Source organism: Neocloeon triangulifer, unplaced genomic scaffold (genome assembly GCF_031216515.1).
Source record: "Neocloeon triangulifer isolate White Clay Creek 2 clone unplaced genomic scaffold, ASM3121651v1 ptg000022l, whole genome shotgun sequence".
Lineage (NCBI taxonomy): Eukaryota > Metazoa > Arthropoda > Insecta > Ephemeroptera > Baetidae > Neocloeon > Neocloeon triangulifer.
The window spans coordinates 3,654,092-3,672,910 of record NW_026775562.1 but is presented as its reverse complement, the minus strand read 5'-3'; the positions used below and the strand labels follow the sequence as shown (position 1 = coordinate 3,672,910).

Here is an 18,819-nt window from a genome sequence, read left to right as displayed (position 1 = left end):
AGGTTTATTTTCATATTCATTATTACATTTATTACTTACATTAAAATTAATATCAAATCAATGCACTTTTTCACAATAAGTTTTACATTTTTTTCATAAATTAAAATTAACAAAATCTGCAAAATTTCATTCTCACACGACGTATACATAATTACTTTGCTGTTGCTAAATGCAATTGTGACTCAATAAATTAAACTAAAAACTTCACTATCAAAAGTTTACTCCATTTTTTTGACCAAGTCTTGCAACAGGAGTTCGGCCACGGCCTTTTTCAGTTCGAACTCACTCATGCCGATGGCGATCAACTCGATCAACTGCTGGACGAACTTCTTGGGTTTGAGCACCGGACTGCTGGCGACGATGCCCCCTTTTTCCACCACCATCTCGATGTCGTTCTCCAGCATCGCCAGGACCGAGTCCCTTTTGCTGCTCGTCTGCTCGATCGCCACCTCCACTTTGCACACAGTTTCCATTTCGTGCAGGATTTCTTCTTTTTCCACCTTGATGCAGGGTGGAATTATTTGTTCTTCGTTGTCTTCGACGAGGACGGCCTGCTCGGACCGAATCGCGTCCATGATCTCGTTCTGCGCCTCGGCCGACGTCTGCGGATGCTTCTTCATGTGTCTCTTCAGCCGCGTTTCGCACTTCAACCTTCGGCCGCAGAGGACGCAGTCGCGCTTCAGGTGGGCCTGCAGGTCGGCGTCCTTCAGGAACAACTTTTGACAAGAGTGGCACCGAAAATGCGCACCTTCTTTGTGTTTCCGAAGCGACGCCGGACACCTGAAGGTCTCCGGACACACCGAACAGGGCTGGACCCTTTGAAGGTGGCGTTCCTCCCCGCACTGATCACAGAAATTTAAAGTTTTTTTCACAACCTTTCGTCCAGATTTTCTCGAATGGGACCTTTTGACGTGCCGCGCCAATTGCGTGGCGCATCGGTACCTTCGGCGGCAGGTGTTGCAGTTGGTCAGGAACTGGTGCCGCAGAAGTTGTCGGGTCGTTTTGATGTAAAAGGCGCAGTGCCTGCAGTGCATGCTGCACGCTTTCCCTTTCGATTTATTCAATTGGCGCGGCGCGGTGCAGGTTTTCAGCGGCGCCTTTCGGTGGTTGTAGTTTTTCAGGTGGATTTTCAGCTCGGTGCGGCAGCCGAATTTACGCTTGCAGGTGCCGCACCGATTGTCAGCCATGTGGGAGATGAACTCTTTGAGATGTGGGCCATTGAATTGCATCTCGCAGTGCTGGCATGTTTTTAGATGTGCAGCGCTTCCCACGCTCGGCGAAGTAGGGGAGGGTGGAATTTTGTCACTGTTCATCTTTGCAGTGCAGTTTCTGAAACACAATTAAATAAAGTTTGATATATTTTATTTAAATTTGATGCAAGAAGAAATTTTAAAATCTTTCATTTGATTATGAAAAAAAAACTCAAGTTCAGTTAAATTTTGAACTTTTTATTCTTTTTAAATTCAAATTTAGGCTGAATTTGAAACTTATTAATTTTTTTTTATTTAGAATGATGAATTACTGTGGATTGAAATTATCAAATGAGCCTTCTTTGCTGAATTCAATTGCGACCTGATTCTGTAAACTGTTTTTTATGCTGCAATTTTATCAAGATAAACTGCTCGGCTTTCAAATTTCAAAGAATTAATACATTAGTCATTTATCAAAATTCAAAAAGAATCTTAAATGTTGATTAAACTGGAAAAAATCTCTTTAAAAAAAAAAACCGCCTACCTACTTTTACGCTATCGAGAAACGGGAGCCGCGGAGTGGCGTCCGTGCAACTAGGTAGGCGCCCGATCTCTTACTGACACACTGTTGAGTGTTGACTGTCGGCTCGCTCGGCAGAAGAGAGGCGCGAGTTTTATGCCAATAGTATTGAACGGTAAACAACAACGTGCGCTCTGATGCACCACGCAAGCGCATCGCGGACCATGACCCTTGTCACGCATGTTATCTCATAACAACGAGATATTGTGCACTTTTACTCTCACAGAATGCGCACAGATGTGAGAAAAAAAGTAATATCGGCGCTTGTCGCGATCTTAAAAGATTCAATTCACTGCTCCTCTTAGGGAGGGGAAAAAAGAGATCAAATGAACTCTATGGCACTTCAAGTTATTTTGATAAATGGTAACAATAAGGCAGAGCAAATTTTTACAATACGTTGAAATGGAAAAAGTCAATTAAATCAATTTTTTTTTATAAAATATGCTAAATTTAATTTATATCAATCTCAAATTCAATTAAATTTAATCTAATAAGTGTAATTTTAATTCATATTTAATTAGGCTGCAAGAATGATTTAATTTTTGAAATAAATAAACTAAATAATTAAATTTACAAACGGAATCAAATGTTATTGTTGTTTATTTGTCCACATTGTTACAAATATATTGTTACAATGTGGACAAATAAACAACAATAATATTTGATTCCGTTTGTAAATTTAATTATTTAAATAAGCCCATTTTGACACACTATATGGACTCCGGTTTAAATTAATATCAAAAAATAAATTAATAATTACAGACTGGAAAGGAGAAAAAAATAATTCATTATTCAAAGTTTCATTTTTTTTTTTTTTTAAAGAGGAACAATTTCAAAAGTTTTGGCCAATATAATTCCAAAAGTACGGCAATCGCCAAACTTATTAATTTCTCTGCATTGCAAATAAGGATTTTTCTTGCTGGTCATTTAGATGGAAATTAATTCACGCATTCGACAACGAGAGAAGGAAAAATAAGTAGGTCAGTGCTTGACGAATGCGAGAAATGACAAGGGTGCGTGACTGATTGTTATATATATGTACAAAGAGACATAGACGTGCTTTTGTACAAGTGCCGTCGCCCAAAGGATTAGAGCGCGGTATGCGCCATGAGGAAAAAGCACCGCGAAAATAAGTGAGCGACCGAACACAGTAGCGATTTATCAAATTTTAGGCGACAGCTTCCTAATTATACATGCATAACTTGCTTGAAGCTTTTTGGTTTTTTGGTCTAGGCTGACCTTGGGAAGTATCCATTGGTTCCATTAAACATGGAATTTAAGCAAAAAGATCAATTTTTTTCTTATTAAAAAAAGAATTTTAAGGTTATTTAAAATTCAAACATTAAAAAGTATGATTAAAAGAGATTTTCATAAAACTTAATTAATGAAATTGAAATATTAGTGAAAATATTAGCCTATACTTCACTTTTACTTAATTTGAAGTTTTAATTCACATCAAATAAAAAATTATGATTGTTTTTATAGTATAGTTTGATTGCTGTACTTATTTTGAATTAAATTCATTCCAGAATCTGAAATTTATATCTTTAATATATTTGTAATTATTTAAATTTTAATTAAATGGTCCTATTGATCCTTTTCTTTCTTGGTAGCTCATTCCAGTTTTTTATACTTTTCAAATAAATGAAATTAATTAAAAAAAAAAAATTTTCAGAGTCGATCAGAGGATTTGTCCTCATATTTTATAAGATCTGCGTTTTTCCTATCGATTTATTTAAATCTATATGTTCATTATGAATTATTTTTTAAATTTTGCATAATTTCACCTTTTTATTGCAGATCGCAAGCAGTTCCTCGCACCAAGTCAACCAAGCGCCAACTCCCGTCCGTGCCAGCGGAGTGCCGGAATAGGGCCGAAAAGAACAAGGCCGAAAACGGCTGAGCGGAACAAGGCCGAAAAGGAATAGGGCCGAAAAGGAAAAAGGCCGAAATACCGGTGCAAACTAAATAGGAAGAACCGGTTTCTTTAGGAAAGCATCTATTACCGTGCTATATGTCAACCCGTCATCCCTACAAGAAACGGGACGTTTCAGAAAACACCAGGACACACAATTTTCTTTATCATCGTCGTATTTATAAGTCAAACTGTGAGATATATCTCAAATAATTCATGTGTGGCTGGAAAGAATATTTTTATTTTCCGATTTCATCTGTGGCGGAAACAATAAGTCAAATAACTAGTGAACCGAAACTGACCAGCAGATTTGCAAACTCAATTATGGAGAGGCTTTTGCAAAAAAAGAGAACCCAATTAATTAAACTGAATATTTGAAATTTTACATTGTTTCTTATGGGAATTTATCGAAATAATTTTTTTCTCAAAATTGGCCAGACCAAACTTGATTAAAAATTCACCAAATCACGATCATATGATTCCAATTATGATGGAAAATTTAAAATTAAATCAATAAGTCAAAAGACATCAAAAATGTATTTATCATGATTGAGAAGTTTCATTTTCAGTGTACATATCATAGCTCCTAGTCAATAGGGAACATTTTAATCAAAAAGAAGAAGAAAACGACACATAGCAAGTAATATAAGTTTTCTGGACAAATAATTTCTTAAATGTTTGTGGTTTCAGAATTCCAATGCAATATGGTATTTTTATTGAGTCCAAGAGATCAATTTATCTTGTGATGTTTTCCCCCCCCCCCAAATTTCTGTGATTTTCTGGTATATGTCTCGCCTAAAATGAAGAATATTTTGCTGGGGTCTTCTACGAAAAAAATTTCAATTTTCGTCAATTTTCCAATGTGAAACGGCCGCATGATGGATTTCAGTATCGGCGCGGAAAGGATACTCAGTTTAAATGTTTTCTGAGCTGAACGCGCTCACGATTATCGGTTATTTTTCAGCTTTCGGCCTTGTTCCTTTTCGGCCCTATTCCTTTTCGGCCTTGTTCCGCTCAGCCGTTTTCGGCCTTGTTCTTTTCGGCCCTATTGCGGGACTCCGTGCCAGCCAGCCCGGCTCCTTTTATATTCGCAGCCCGATGCAGTGGAGGGGATTCATAGGTATGTGGAAATCAAATTTCATTCAATATATTAGGCAACAAAAAAAGGCGTTTTCAAGGATTTCGTTCAAGGCGAAAGTGAAAGTGCGGAAAATCGGTCGTTTTGAACTTCCGCATTCAATGAGCAGACGATTTAAATTCGATGATTTTTTCCGATTAATCAAAGCGTGCTGCTCTAATCCGTTCGGGATCGCTGCGCGTGCGGACCGGGTTTTTGTTGCTCTCGCCGATGATTAATTTGGCCTGTAGTAAATTTTATTTCCGACGGCGCACAATGATTATTGTATAATTTTGCGCGTTTTTTGAACCATATAATTTGCGGATAACAAATCGCGTGATAAAATTATGGAGATGCGAGTTGGTGGAAAGATAACTTTTCTGATGTTGGAAAAATAGCCAATGCGTTGAAGTGCGAGACATCATAGCGAGAATAATTTATTTATTTGTTGGTGTATTTTGATATTGCGTCGGCTCGAGGCAAATAAACCGGCAATAGGCTTTGGTGAAATTCCCCTTTTACTTTTATGGCTAGCTCGGTTTACGATTACGTTAAGATAATTAACGTATTGCTTTGGCAACTTTGAAATTTCACCTGGTGGATATGGATACGCGCGAGTTGGCAGAAGGAGGAACTGCTCATATGCTTTGTTTGGTATGCGCGATGTCCTTGTTTATTGAAAGGTTTTGTGTCTGAAACTGAATGCAAGTAAGCTGAAATCATATTAAAGATGGAGTTTGATAAGAATTTAACTAATATTAAATCCGACTAGATCATTAATGATATTCATGAACTGTTTTGTTTCCTTTTTATAGTTATTTCGAGCATGCAGGAAAAATAAGTAAATTCATATATTCGGTCCAATTATTAATTGCATTATTCAAGTTATCTCTACAGTAACAATGCAAATGTAAAATAGTAAATTTCCAAAACTTACACAAACGTGAATGCACGTTATTCTGCTCACTAAATTTCCCTAAAAATTCTAAGCCCTAAATAATTACATATTATACTTCTTTTTAGTAATCAGTGACCGAAAATAAACTTAAAAACTCGTTCAATATCTCTTTATTTTATTGGTAGCGTGAGAAATCAATTGAATTGACTGAAAAATTACTAATAATTAAAAAGGATTGTGGATAAGCCAGTTAATAAAGGAATAAAATTCAGATCAAGTGTTGAACTAATTAACTTTGGTTTTTTAAATAAATAAAACAAAAAATAAACTATATAGTTAAATAATACAAAAATTAAAATACACATTTCAAATTAAACTTAAACTCGATCGGCGGTGAAATAGCAAAATTACCAGCGGCAATACACGGATTAAAAAATTAACAATTACATCTGCCGGATAAAGTGAGAACGAAAGTAAAAAAGCCTCTGCGTGGCTCGCGTTATCAATTTATATAGAAAAATCTCTGCGTTGATAACACGACATATTTACTGATATTTACAAGAGAGTTCCAGAAATAAAAGTCACTATAAGGAAATATACAATATTATTCACACTGTTTGTCCGCTGAGTAAAAATAATTCCCTGAACTGGAATTGTTTTGGTAGCTAACTGCGTCGTTTCTATTAATTCAATTGTTTATAAAACCTAAACACTTTATACGTTACGAAATCTCATCCATATTCACACGAATTGTTTTTGAAGAAAAAATTTAAACTTCACTCAAAATTAGGGAGAGGAGGAGATGGTCTAGTCGTTGTCGGCGCTCGGCCGAGAAGAAAGAGAGAGAAAAGGAGCAGCGCGGGTTGCAGGGCTGCTGCTGTTTTTATGCAGTTTTTCTTCTTTTGTCTTTTTCAGCACTTTATTCCAGTCTGATCGTTTCTCTCGCACTAGAATCAATTTTCTTTAAAAACCGTCTTGGCCAAATTCAGTTGAAACTGCTTAGGATAATTAAATCTTTTTTAGTATTTCGCAAAAATGATTTTACAAGCACTGAAGTTAGTATAATATGGCGGCCGCGCCCAAAAAGAGATCAAGTTTCTCTCCATAGCTTCCTATTTTCTTAAAATTTCGGGGTGACACAACCCCTTTGAATTCCTCTAGTGCACCAAATTACGCTTTTGTTTTGGCCCGTTAATATTTTGCCAATCAACTTTTCTTAAAGAATTCTTTGTTTCTTTTCCCGAGGGAGGCTTATAAGTCTCTCAAAGTGGCGCCTATACAGAAATTCACACAGGAAATAAAATATTTTTCAGTATACTCATATTTTTCTTAATTTTGTTCCGATAATTGCTTGGCCGGTGGTTGCACAAATGCACAGTAATCACTTTCGTCCAGAAATTCGCAGTAGAGAGAGACCATGGCTCCCGCCGCCAAGTGGAACTTTGATAAAATAACGACTGATTTCTTAAGGCGTCGTGGTTACATTTTTTAAAGCAAACGAATGGACCACGTGATCAGAGGAGTTCCAAGAAATTATCACAACTGCAGATGGAGAAACGGGGCAAAATCGCCTTAAATATATTAATAAATTGGGGAACTTTTGTTGTTTGGGTGGTACATTTTGAAGTTAAACATTATAAAATGTTTCTAATGGAAGAAACATTCATAAAGCGCGGCTCAGAATGTAAATGATGCGGCGATAATCGGACGCTTTTGACCTTTGGTGGCCCGTCGACTTTTCCACCGCAGCATGAAAGAGCCTTCTTTCATCTTTGATCAAAATGCTGGCCATCAATGCGACTTGCATACTTTGTTGAAAATAATTTTACGTCCAACTGAATGCGAGCGTTTATCGCAATCGGAGGAAGGAAATTATTATCTTGCGTTATTTATAGCAGACGCGAAAAAAGTGTTGAAATTTTAATCTGTCAGTGATAAATTTCAATTGCGTGATTGAATCTTTGAAAGGCATTTACAACACTGCAACATCTTGTGTTGCGTTTTGTGCCAATAACTCAAAATACTTTTGTTTAAATTATTTTTGTGATATTGCAAATAGTGCACCCAGACATAATTCACCCATTTATAATTGGGTCTATGGAAAATAGGAATTTTTTTATTCTTATTAATTAATAATTATGATTAGGATGCCGTGTATACTTATTTCAAACTTTATCGGGCATTGAATTCTCTTAACCTTAATATTAACAGTGTGATGACCTATATTGCTATTTTAAATCAAAAGTATTATTTTCTTTAAAGATTGGAACTGCACCTAGGATTCATTTTTATTTCTTAATTTTCTCTAAGCAAACACATGGAATTAACAAATTTAACATCTGAGATTGTTTATTTCTTGAAACTTAAGTCAAATAAAACATTTGAAATTGAACAAAGGGAATTTAATCCAAAATTAACCAACAAAAACTATTTGTTCACCCTATATTTTATTTTCCGCACCGTCAATTCAAATCTTAATAAAAATTGTAAATACGGCTCTTGTTCGATTAATAAAATAAATATGAAAAGTATTTATTTAAAGAATGTTCATATTTATTATTCCCAGGCAGGTAATAAAGAAATAATTAAATATGAATTAAAATTTTAATCGCTCAAGTTGTATTTATTTACGCTGCTCCGAAAATAAATTAAAAGAGAGAGAAAGGAGCAGCGAGGGACTCGCCTGTCTCTGGTTGGCTTCTGTGAACAACCAAGTGACACCGTCGAGTTTTGATAAAACTCGCAAAACCAATAGAAAAGTTAATTTAAATAAATTAACAGAAATTAAACTGCCTTTATAAATTAAATTTGTCAGGATTTCAGGACGTGAGTCACTGTGCAGAAATTAAAAGCAAAATTTGAATTTAAATGAAATATTATTATATTGTACAACTTCAAAATAAATTACACACATTAATAAAACAAAATTACAATGATTGCCGAAAGTAGAACATACCGAAATACATTTACAGAATTAATGAAAATAGCGATTCACAAAAGGAATAAAGTCCAGGTTTTGGAAATTTCTGAAGGCTCGTGTAGTACATTTGCTCACCTTATAATTTGACAAATGAAATGCGCAAAGTCAAAAGTTCCGTCCGGGGCGAATCAATGACAGGGTCTCTCCGCAGTGTGGGTGATAATACGACTGATCTGCCGGCTGACCGGAGCGCGAGATTATATGGAGCGGCCGATTGATCACGTGGGAAGTTGGATTCCCTGAGCAGCAGCGGAGGCTGCGGGGAAAAACCGGGGTTTCGGAATCGAAAATATTAAAAAAACAAAAATAGTTGAGACGGGCTGCGAGACCAAATGAGGAGTGGTATTAATTTCCGATTTTCGTGGTGACGCATATAGAGAGATAATTAATGTTGTTGTTTTTAAATTTAACTTCCGGAATGTATGAGCCGCGGAGCGAAATAAAATCAAGCGGGTTCCAAAATCGATTTGAAGTGGGTGGTATAGGGACGCGGTGCCAAAGCAGCAACAGGGTGAACGGCGTGTCTTGATTTGAAAATAGAGACGCTGGCCTCGCCGGCCACGGCGTCCGCTGTGGCATCAAAGAGCACCATTCATTGAGTTTGGCCGATAAAGCGACTTGCACATTTTGTTGCACAAAGTATTCGCGGTAGTCTGCGGCGCAAGTGGCTCAAGGAATTAATCACTTGCTCAATTTAGCAGACGCGCAAGAAGTGCAGATTAAATTTCAATTGAGTAATTCAATCGAGACATTTAACCGGCGCGTAATGAAATTAAATAAATAATTAAAAAATATACTAATTATTAAAGTCACTAATAAAATCATTAATTATTAAGAGGCCATACTATTTACAAAATCGTCACGAGCTGTCCGCCAATTAAATATCAAAAAATCCCAAAACGTAAATTTTGTGTTTGCTTTTGCATCTGAGGAAAGGATGGTTCCAGCCAGAGCGACCGGGGCTTGAGCGCACAATGACCCAAAACAATTAAGAGAAATTTGGCTGTCTGTCTCGATCAGACTCAACTTCACCCTTTTTTACCTTTACTACGACCGCTGGAGACATTACATTAACTTCCCCTCACTTTATTTCGGTTAAAATTTAAATTTTAGTCCTACGGATTGAAAAATCTGATTTTGATTTTGAGAATAAAATTATTATATTTAAATCGCGATTGAATTATTGCAATTAAAAGGGGAGTCAGAAACATTTCCAGGGTTAAAGGTAGAACTTTTTTGTGCAAAAAAGTAGAAATGAAAACTGCGTCCGCGTATTAAGACAAAAAAACTTCTGCCGCAGTGCGCCACTGCGTGTTTTTCGCCAATTCAAGTCCAAAAAGTCCTGCACACCCTTGGCATATCTTGGGGTTGCATCTCCTCCCCCCCGTCCTCCCTCTTGGCGCCAGAAGCTCATTGTGTGTGACAACCTTGGACTACCCTTCATTATTACTTAATTGTCGTCGGCTCTACTTGACTGACCGCACAGGTGCACCACCTCCAACCCTCCTGCTATTCAACGAAAGGGAGAAAACCGCGCTTCGATGTTTAAAAAAAAAATTGACACGCAAACCTGCACGCACAACCCTTTGAGCGACACAACCTTCTTCTGTGCACGCAATCTGAAATGATCCCTCCTCAAATCTGGCTGACTTCTTTTTCAATCTCTAAAAAAGAAATAACTCGGCTGAGGAGTCATGAAATTAATTATTCTAACCGAAAAATATTTGAAAATCAATGCAAAAGAGTGAAGCCTTTATATTGTTTTGATACCTCCTTATTTATTGATTTTGTGCGCAAATTTATATTTCTTATCTTATCTTATATCACCAATTTCGAATGTCACTCGAGATCTTGATTTAATTGAATTTCTTTTAACTGATTTTGTACTTAAAGCGTTGAACGTAATTTTTTTACTTTAAATTTTTGAACGATCAAAATTTTTGTCTCTCAATTGCAGCGCATGTGTGTTTCCTGCTTTAATTTTATCGCCGCAGTCGTGTATCTTTTGATTTCGGCCGGCACAGCTAATTGTCACCCTTTCCGCTCGTTTTTCAACATCAATTTTTGTGTGTGACCAAGAAGATAAAATAATAGGGAATTTAGCACCAGCAAATCCCATAAGAAATTTAGCATGCGAATATCTCGCAATAATTTTACTCCTTATTTGCCTTTCTGCCTCTCCAATTTAATTTGTGCAACCATCGGCCAGCTCAATCCGAATTGAGAGAATGAATAAGAGAGAAAGATTTTTCTTTTCTAATTCCATTTACTTCAATTTTTCCTAATTAATGCCGTCCCATTATTTTATACGATCGACTCATTTTTAGAATGTTAATCTGAAAAGTACACCACCCTTTTAGCACGTCTGCAACGCCGGTTGCCTATTCTAGAATACTGAAGTTGCTTTAAAGATTTTCCGATTATAAAATTACAGGCGCATTGATTAAACTGGCCAAAACTCCAATGATATTCCAATGAAAATTGATTTAAATTATTATTCCAAAAGCACCAATTTTTTATTTATTTATTCTCCATTCGATACGGTCATGAGTTTTTTTTTTATAAATCTCAATTTATTTATTTCAAAGTTAGTGGAATTTAAGTTTCCTTAATTTTGAGAAAAATAATTGTAATTGCCGAGTTTTGATATGTTTGTGCTGTCGAATTTTGTGTGATATGTGTGATGTGTTAGTGGGTGTAGAATTTATAAAGATGACATAATTATAATTTACAAAAAAACAGTTAAAATTAAATTCTTTAAGAATTTTATTATGATAAATACATGGAGTTAAATGTATATTGGGTATTTTCAGCGATTTGACGTATTTCCAAACACAAAAGTTGTAAAGGCAATGAACAATAATGATGGATTTCTGATTAAATGCTGCTTGCGAAAATATGTCTTGTCTAAGACTTTTCATAATTTTAGATATTTCCGCAGTGGAAAAAATTGAAACGCCTTTGTCATTTGCTTAATAAAAAACTTAATCAAAATAATACTGTTTGAAAATAGCAGAAAATGAATTTTGGGAAAAAAACAGCCTTTTGGAAATGAATGCCTTTTTTTAATTCATTGTTGTAAAAATAGCGATTACTTAATTTACATTTTTTTTAAATCATTAAAATTATGTTATTATTTTTTCTTAATTTTAAATTTATTGTTTCAAGAAGGAATATGCAATGCAAAGGAGAACCTCTTTACCGTAATTTTCGTTTTCTTACATCGACCGCGACAATAATTCTTTGAAATAAATTACGATAATATAATTATTTGTTTGTCATTAACCACCGGCCCATGCAAGCAGCAAGGAATTTTAGAATATTTCGGAATATTCGTGCCATGGAATGTTCTGGAAATATTCAAAATAACTGAAATTTTGCTGACCAGGCAGGATTAATTATTTTCGTGCACAGAACGCTTTTTTCGGCAGTTTGCTACTTTTCAAAAAAGATGGTCGGTTTTCCCAGTGCCTCGTTCTGGCCATTTAAAATTAACTAAACTCTAATGAATTATCTTTTTCCACGAGGACTTCTGGTGCTTCCGGCCACGACACCTCGTCAATTGGCTCTACCAGTTCATGCTGGTGTTGACCTTGCTGCACTTCCTAATTTCCGAAACGCAAAAATTGACCTAACTTTTAAACAGACTCTGGAAAATTCGGGGGAAAATTGCTATTTGATAAAAAGATTTTTGCCGGAGAGTAACGATTTTCAGCTTTTCTGTTCTGATCGGGACACGTACAATTGCTATTACAACTGGAAAATTATTCCTTCCTGTTACCTAATTGGAATTTTCGTCGCGCCTCTTTTACTTTCCTAAAATTTGCGTTATTTTCAAGCGTTTTTTGCAAAATTGTTTGAATTGACAAATAAAAGTATTATTCTCGATTCGAACGCCAATTTGCACGGTATTTGGGAAGAGTTTCACAAAATGTTTGGATTTCCGGCGCTGATTTAATTTTTTGGCCACGCGCGCTCTACTTGATGAGACGGTCATGTGTGGCATTGCCGAGACGCTGATTGTGTGCTAATTCGCCGCCAAATCGATCAAAAACATTTTGGTTCACATTTTCTGGAGCTTTTTGGACCTTTTCTTCAATTTTGACTGATGAGGTGAGAGAAATAAATTTAAAATTTGTGAAAACTCTTTTCAGGCAAAAAAACAAATGGACAATTTTTGAGTAAAATTGCCAATTTTAACTAACAAACGTTTGTTAGTTTTAAAGTGAAGTTTCTAATTAAAAATTTCTAAAAAGTTTCATTTTTCATAATATATTTAATTCAGCTTGATTATATTTGAAATTTTGGAAAAATTTATTTACCTTTTTGAGCTAAATTTTCTTTTGTAAATAATTTCCACTGTGCATCCTGCTGCAATCACGCAGTTGCCTCAACTGGCGCTTCCCAACTGAACCTTGCTATATATAAAAGTGACCGGTGCTGATAATTTTTAATGTTCGTTCACAACACTATCAGGAAATGACGTAATTCTTCCCCAGTGTTTCAACAAAATTTAATTGTCCAAATGTCCGCCTGCATGAGGTGGTATAAAAATTTAAGGATTGTTTTTGTTAAGAGAAATCAAATTAATTAACGGGGTTTGTTGATGCATTATGTACGTTTGGTTCTTAGTTCTTTTTTATGAATATTTTTTGTTAAGTGGGTTTTAAAATTAAAATCCTAATAGTGAAATTAATTTTAAAAATCAGTCTAATAATCTTTTGTGGAAAATCAATTGTTGAGAATTAACAAGCCTATTTTTGGGATGAAAAGTAAATTCTTTGACGTTGGAGAATTCAGGTACAAAGGTTGCCTGAATTCTCTCACGTCGACCGATGGGTGGGAATATTCTAGAAGAAGGGCAATCTTTTGTTTATGAAAAGTGGGTGGGTGCTTATGGTATATAAGGAGCTCCCCCGTCGGCCGCAGCACGACTTGCAGATCCGCCTTTTACCGATTAGGTAGGCGACTCTCTTGCCACTGCTGCTGACGGAGGAACTCAAAGGTTAACTCTTTGTTCCCAGGATCGACCACAAGCAGACCGTTCCGTCCCCGACGACCGGACGGCCTCCCTTGCCTCCACCCTGGTCAGTTGTGCCCCCGCCAGAGGATCCCGAGCTGCACCTGTCCCGTCCAACCTTGACGGTAAGAGATACGCCCTCTAGTTCCTTTGCGGTCAGCTGATGGCCCCAATACTGTTCTAGGGCGGACCCTCTCACCGGACAGCGACGTCGGACAGAAGCGGTGCCTAACCCGGACACTCCACCCCGGCTGCTACAAGTCACCCTCCAAACCCGTGCCTGCAATTAACCCAGGTAAACTAAGTCCGACTGTGTTGTTGCATTAAATACAACAACCATTTTATCAATAACCAGCCTATACTCACTATTCCCCTAATTTCCAGGCCCTCCAGACGGTGACCTGCCTTGCCGTGGCCCTCAGGAGAAGACCTGGTTCCGCCCGCTGCCATCCGTCCGACCATCACGTCCTGCTGCGAGTCCACCACCTCCGCAGGTGTCCGGACCGTTGCTGCTGCCAGCTGACCAGCCACCTCTGAGGCAATAGTTCCTGCTGCCTGCCGCCGCCCACAGCTACGACCCCGCTCAAGAGCGCCCTTTCTGCAACCCCTTCCCGAAAAACCAAGACTGTATTCCCAGAAAATTAAATCAAATCTCAAATATTTAGAAGTGTGCAATTTATAGGGAATATAACCAAACCCACAGCAGTAACTTATTTTGTTTAATTCCTTTTATTTCCTGAAAATAGTCGAGTTATAAATTGGAAGTTTCCTAAAAAAAAAAATCAGTACTTTATTTAACAAAAGCCTCTTGCCTGCAATCTTATAAAATAGGAATAAATTAATTTTAAATTTTTCCTAACCAGAGGTGTAAATATGGCGCTTTTTCGCTTATATTATTATCATATATTGTATTTTATTTCCAGGCTGTTTATAAAAGAATTACTTAAATATGAATTAAAATTGATTTAATCGCTCAAGTGATATTTATTTACGCCGTAAGAATAGCAAGGAGGCTCACTGCGGCGGATGGGGTCTTCTTGGCCTCGGAGGTTTTAGCAAAATTTTTGCTAGTGGTGGTGCCGTTTTGTCCAACAATTTCTTTTTGCAAAATAAATGTTTTCATCAATTTGTATGTAAACAATGTGATGTAACAATTTGGACAAATAAACAACAATAATAAAAAAAAGATGAACAGCGAGGTACTGGCCCGTCTCCGATTGGCTTCTGAGACGACCAAGCCCGAGTGACACCATCGAGTTTTGATAAAACTCTCAAAACCATGAAAGTTAATTTTATATAAATCAACTAATCCGACTTAATGAATTTCATTTGTCAGGATTCCAGGGTCGTGAGTACTGTGCAGCAATTAAAACTAGGATTTTAATGTAAAAATGAAATATATTATTTATTAAACCCTAAAGAAAGTTACAAGTACTTGAATAAAATATCAATTACAATTACGCCAAAAGAACGGACCGAAATACACTTGCAGAATTTCATATATAGTTTTGGCCGATAAAGCCACTTGCACACTTTGTTGCAAAATGAATTCGCGGTAAAATGTTCTCCATGAATCTCAATTGTATTGACGATTATGGAGCATAAATGAAGTAATATAGAAGAGCAATTTGAAAATACTGCGAATACACATGCCGGGGATTTGCGGAAAATTGCTGAAGGCTCGTGTTGTACGATATAATTTGATAAATGAAATGCGCACAAAGTTTCGGCCGGGGGTGTTGCAGTGTGGACAGGCTCTTTCCACTGTGTGTGTGATGAGACTACTGAGATCTCCTCATTGAGCGGGGCGCGATATCATAAGCAGCGGCAGATTGATCACGTGGGAGGTCGACAGAAATATTGCAGCAGCGTAGGCGGCGGGCAAGAACCGCGGCTCGGAGCAAGATTTGGTTGACGAAAATAGGTGAGACGGGCTGCGAGACCAAATGAGGATATGCAATAAAATTTAATTTCTGATAATATTTCATAGCGCTGCTTAGGGAAAGACGAGCTAGCGCGTGAGAAATAGAGAGGCGCTTGGCTAGTTCGCGTGATAATGAAAGAGAGCTTGACCTTGCCTTTCCTCTGTCGCATTAAAGAGCACCATTCATTAAGTTTTGGCCGATAAAGCAACTTGCACATTTTGTTGCTCAAAGTATTCGCGGTAGTCTGAGGCGCAAATGGAGCAATGAAATTAATTATTTAATAAGGGGCCATACCGTTTACAAACCCATTTAACTTCTGCATCAATAAAATAATTTTAAAAAATTAAAAAATAGCTCAAACGTTGAGAAAATTGATTAAATAAAAATTATTTTCTCCCAAATTAAAATCTGGGTCATTTCCTGTTTTCAAGGTTGTAAATTTAGCCTGCCAGGCGTACTAAAAAAGCGACCACCACAGTTTAAAGAGTGGGGTCTTTTCCCTATCAACTAAAAACTGCTTTTTGCTTTGAGATAAAAACCTCATTAATTTTAAATGATAATGAAGTTTCAACTTCAACTTTGAGGCCAATGAGGCCAGAAACAAACATGGCCATCCTCATGCATGCACACATTTGCACAGTCAAGCAAGTAAATTAATAAATATATTTTCCTCCCAAATATGATTTTATAATACTTTTGAGTAATGGGTGAAAGGCCACAACGTTTACAATTGGGCCATTTTATCTGAATTTATGCCGTCCCTTCATTTCATACAATTTTTAGAATGTTAACCTGAAACCCTTGTAGCACGCCTGCAACGTACGCCGGTTGCCTATTCTAGAATACTTAAGCTACTAAAAAGGCTCCTATTATAATTAGGCGCATTGATTAAACTGCCTGAAAACTGCAATGATATTCCAATCAATATTTATTAAAAAAATTATCTATGTATCAAAAGCACCAAGAGGATGCCAAATAGAAGAATCTAAGTTTCATTAATTTTTAGAAAGAAATATTAAAATAATTACATAATTTTGAATTGTTTGTGTTGTTGAGTTTTTTTAACCCTCAGTTAATGTGATAAAAATTGATATAGCTGAATAAAAAGTCTAATTGGTTGAACACATTCTCGTTAGATAAGAAAAAGTCTACTTTTTTATCTGCAGATTATCTCAAAGGCTTATTATTCAATGGAGAAAAATAATTTTGCTATACAAAATCGTTACCAACCTGTGTATGATGTGAAATTTGAGACCGTATTTGATTGAAGTTATGGGGTGTTTTGCAGCAGTGAAACAGCAGAAGTCTGTTTTTCTTCTATATATTCGAACTGTGGAAAAGAATTACAATAATTATTTATGCAAATTAAAATTCAAACTTGAAATTCTGCAAAATTCGTTCTACACATTAGACTTTTTCTTAATTAAAAATACCAGGATGAAATCATGAGAAACATTGACAAATTATGTATCGTTTTGAAGAGCAATTAATAAGGAATATTTTAAACATAGCATATGAGTTTTACCTGTAATGAAAGGGTTGAAATCGGGGGCGAAGAATGCGCTTTTGAGAGAGGCACAGCAACAAAGTGAGAGAATGACGAGTGCTGACAATAAGGAGGCCACAAAAAGTCAAAGACTTAAATAAAAGTCATCATCATCATCAGTGCAATATGGTGAAATTTCTTGATTACACATTTAAATAAAAGATATCATTATTGCACATTTCTATCATTGTATTTTAATTATTTATTGGTTTCAATCAGCACATAGATAAGCCAATAAGTTCAAATAACTTTTAGCTATTCCTTTATGCTACTTTTGTCCGCAAGTTGAAGGACTTCTTGTGTCATAAGAAATTTTATTGCGAGTATTATGATTCTATGTGCACTTTGTGATTTTTATTTTTTGTAAATACATTTTGTATAGTTCTCTTATTCCTTAAACTCCATTGCAAACGAGTAGGTTATGCTGAGTGATACTATAATGTTATTGTAATACTACGTCATAGAAGCAATAAAGAATGAATTGAATTGAATTTTTATTTTGGATTACTAAATGGAAATATTTATGCCAAAGCAAGATCTTTGAACTTGCATAATTTCATATAGCAGGCTTTTATGTGATAAATATAATCGTAATAAATATCTAGGTTAATTTGCTTTTGAATCAAATTAATTGTTGATGATACCCTTGATGATGAAAGCAATTAATTAATATTAATATGTGGCGTGTTTATTTGGTGAGTTGTTCTTTGCACCACACATGACCTGGTGAGCGCTGAAAACATTTTAGACTTTTCTTATCAAGTTCGAGTATTTGCTGAATCATAAGACTTTTTATTAAGATATAAATCGAATCAGAGTGAGACCTGCAAACATCTACAAACGTGAAGCAGCAGCCAGCGTCCTCAATCAAAGTATTGTGCTCATCACTCTTCAAGGTATTTTATAATTTAATTACGGTATTAAAAAACATTTTGCAAAATTATTTTGGAAGAAAGACTTCATGATTTTTCATTTCCTTTAAGACCATATTGTAACTAATGCGCCTGCGCCTCTTAATTTACACAAATGTATCCTATCAGATAAACTATATCAAGGTTCGCGCATCACAACAATGGAACACATTTAGATTAATTGATGTTTCAGCGTCCTGATTGGTGGAAACGCTTTTTAAGCCAATCAGAACGCTCGGCAACAATCAAAATTTGCTCTAATTGAACAGTACTAGTACATTACTAGTACATTACTAGTACATTACTAGTATAGTACTAGTACATTACTAGTATAGTACTAGTACAGTACTAGTACATTACTAGTATAGTACTAGTACAGTACTAGTACATTACTAGTACATTACTAGTACATTACTAGTACATTACTAGTACATTACTAGTACAGTACTAGTACATTACTAGTATCGTACTAGTACATTACTAGTACAGTACTAGTACTAGTACAGTACTAGTACTAGTACAGTACTAGCACATTACTAGTACAGTACTAGTACATTACTAGTACAGTACTAGTACATTACTAGTACATTACTAGTACAGTACTAGTACAGTACTAGTATAGTACTAGTACATTACTAGTATAGTACTAGTACAGTACTAGTACATTACTAGTATAGTACTAGTACATTACTAGTATAGTACTAGTACATTACTAGTACATTTTTAGTACATTACTA

At 35.9% G+C, this 18,819-nt stretch overlaps 1 protein-coding gene and 1 long non-coding RNA gene across 2 annotated transcripts; one reads left to right on the top strand and one right to left on the bottom strand.

The window, feature by feature from the left end:
- Positions 1 to 4: 4 nt before the first annotated feature.
- On the bottom strand, positions 5 to 17,221 carry LOC132204153 (PR domain zinc finger protein 15-like). The gene is made up of 3 exons (XM_059632469.1): positions 17,151 to 17,221; positions 16,856 to 16,955; positions 5 to 1,329 (listed from the first exon to the last, which is right to left on the bottom strand). The coding sequence occupies exon 3, from the start codon at positions 1,311 to 1,313 to the stop codon at positions 219 to 221; it is 1,095 nt and encodes a 364-aa protein (XP_059488452.1). The 5' UTR covers positions 1,314 to 1,329; positions 16,856 to 16,955; positions 17,151 to 17,221; the 3' UTR covers positions 5 to 218.
- LOC132204509 (uncharacterized) lies at positions 13,521 to 14,400 on the top strand. Its single transcript, XR_009442531.1, has 4 exons — positions 13,521 to 13,641; positions 13,705 to 13,825; positions 13,885 to 13,995; positions 14,085 to 14,400. It is a non-coding gene; the product is annotated as an uncharacterized LOC132204509 (long non-coding RNA).
- Positions 17,222 to 18,819: the final 1,598 nt, after the last annotated feature.

Bases quoted from the DNA above. Each gene is read 5' to 3' on its own strand.
- LOC132204153 (XM_059632469.1), bottom strand. From the start codon at position 1,313: ATGAACAGTGACAAAATTCCACCCTCCCCTACTTCGCCGAGCGTGGGA.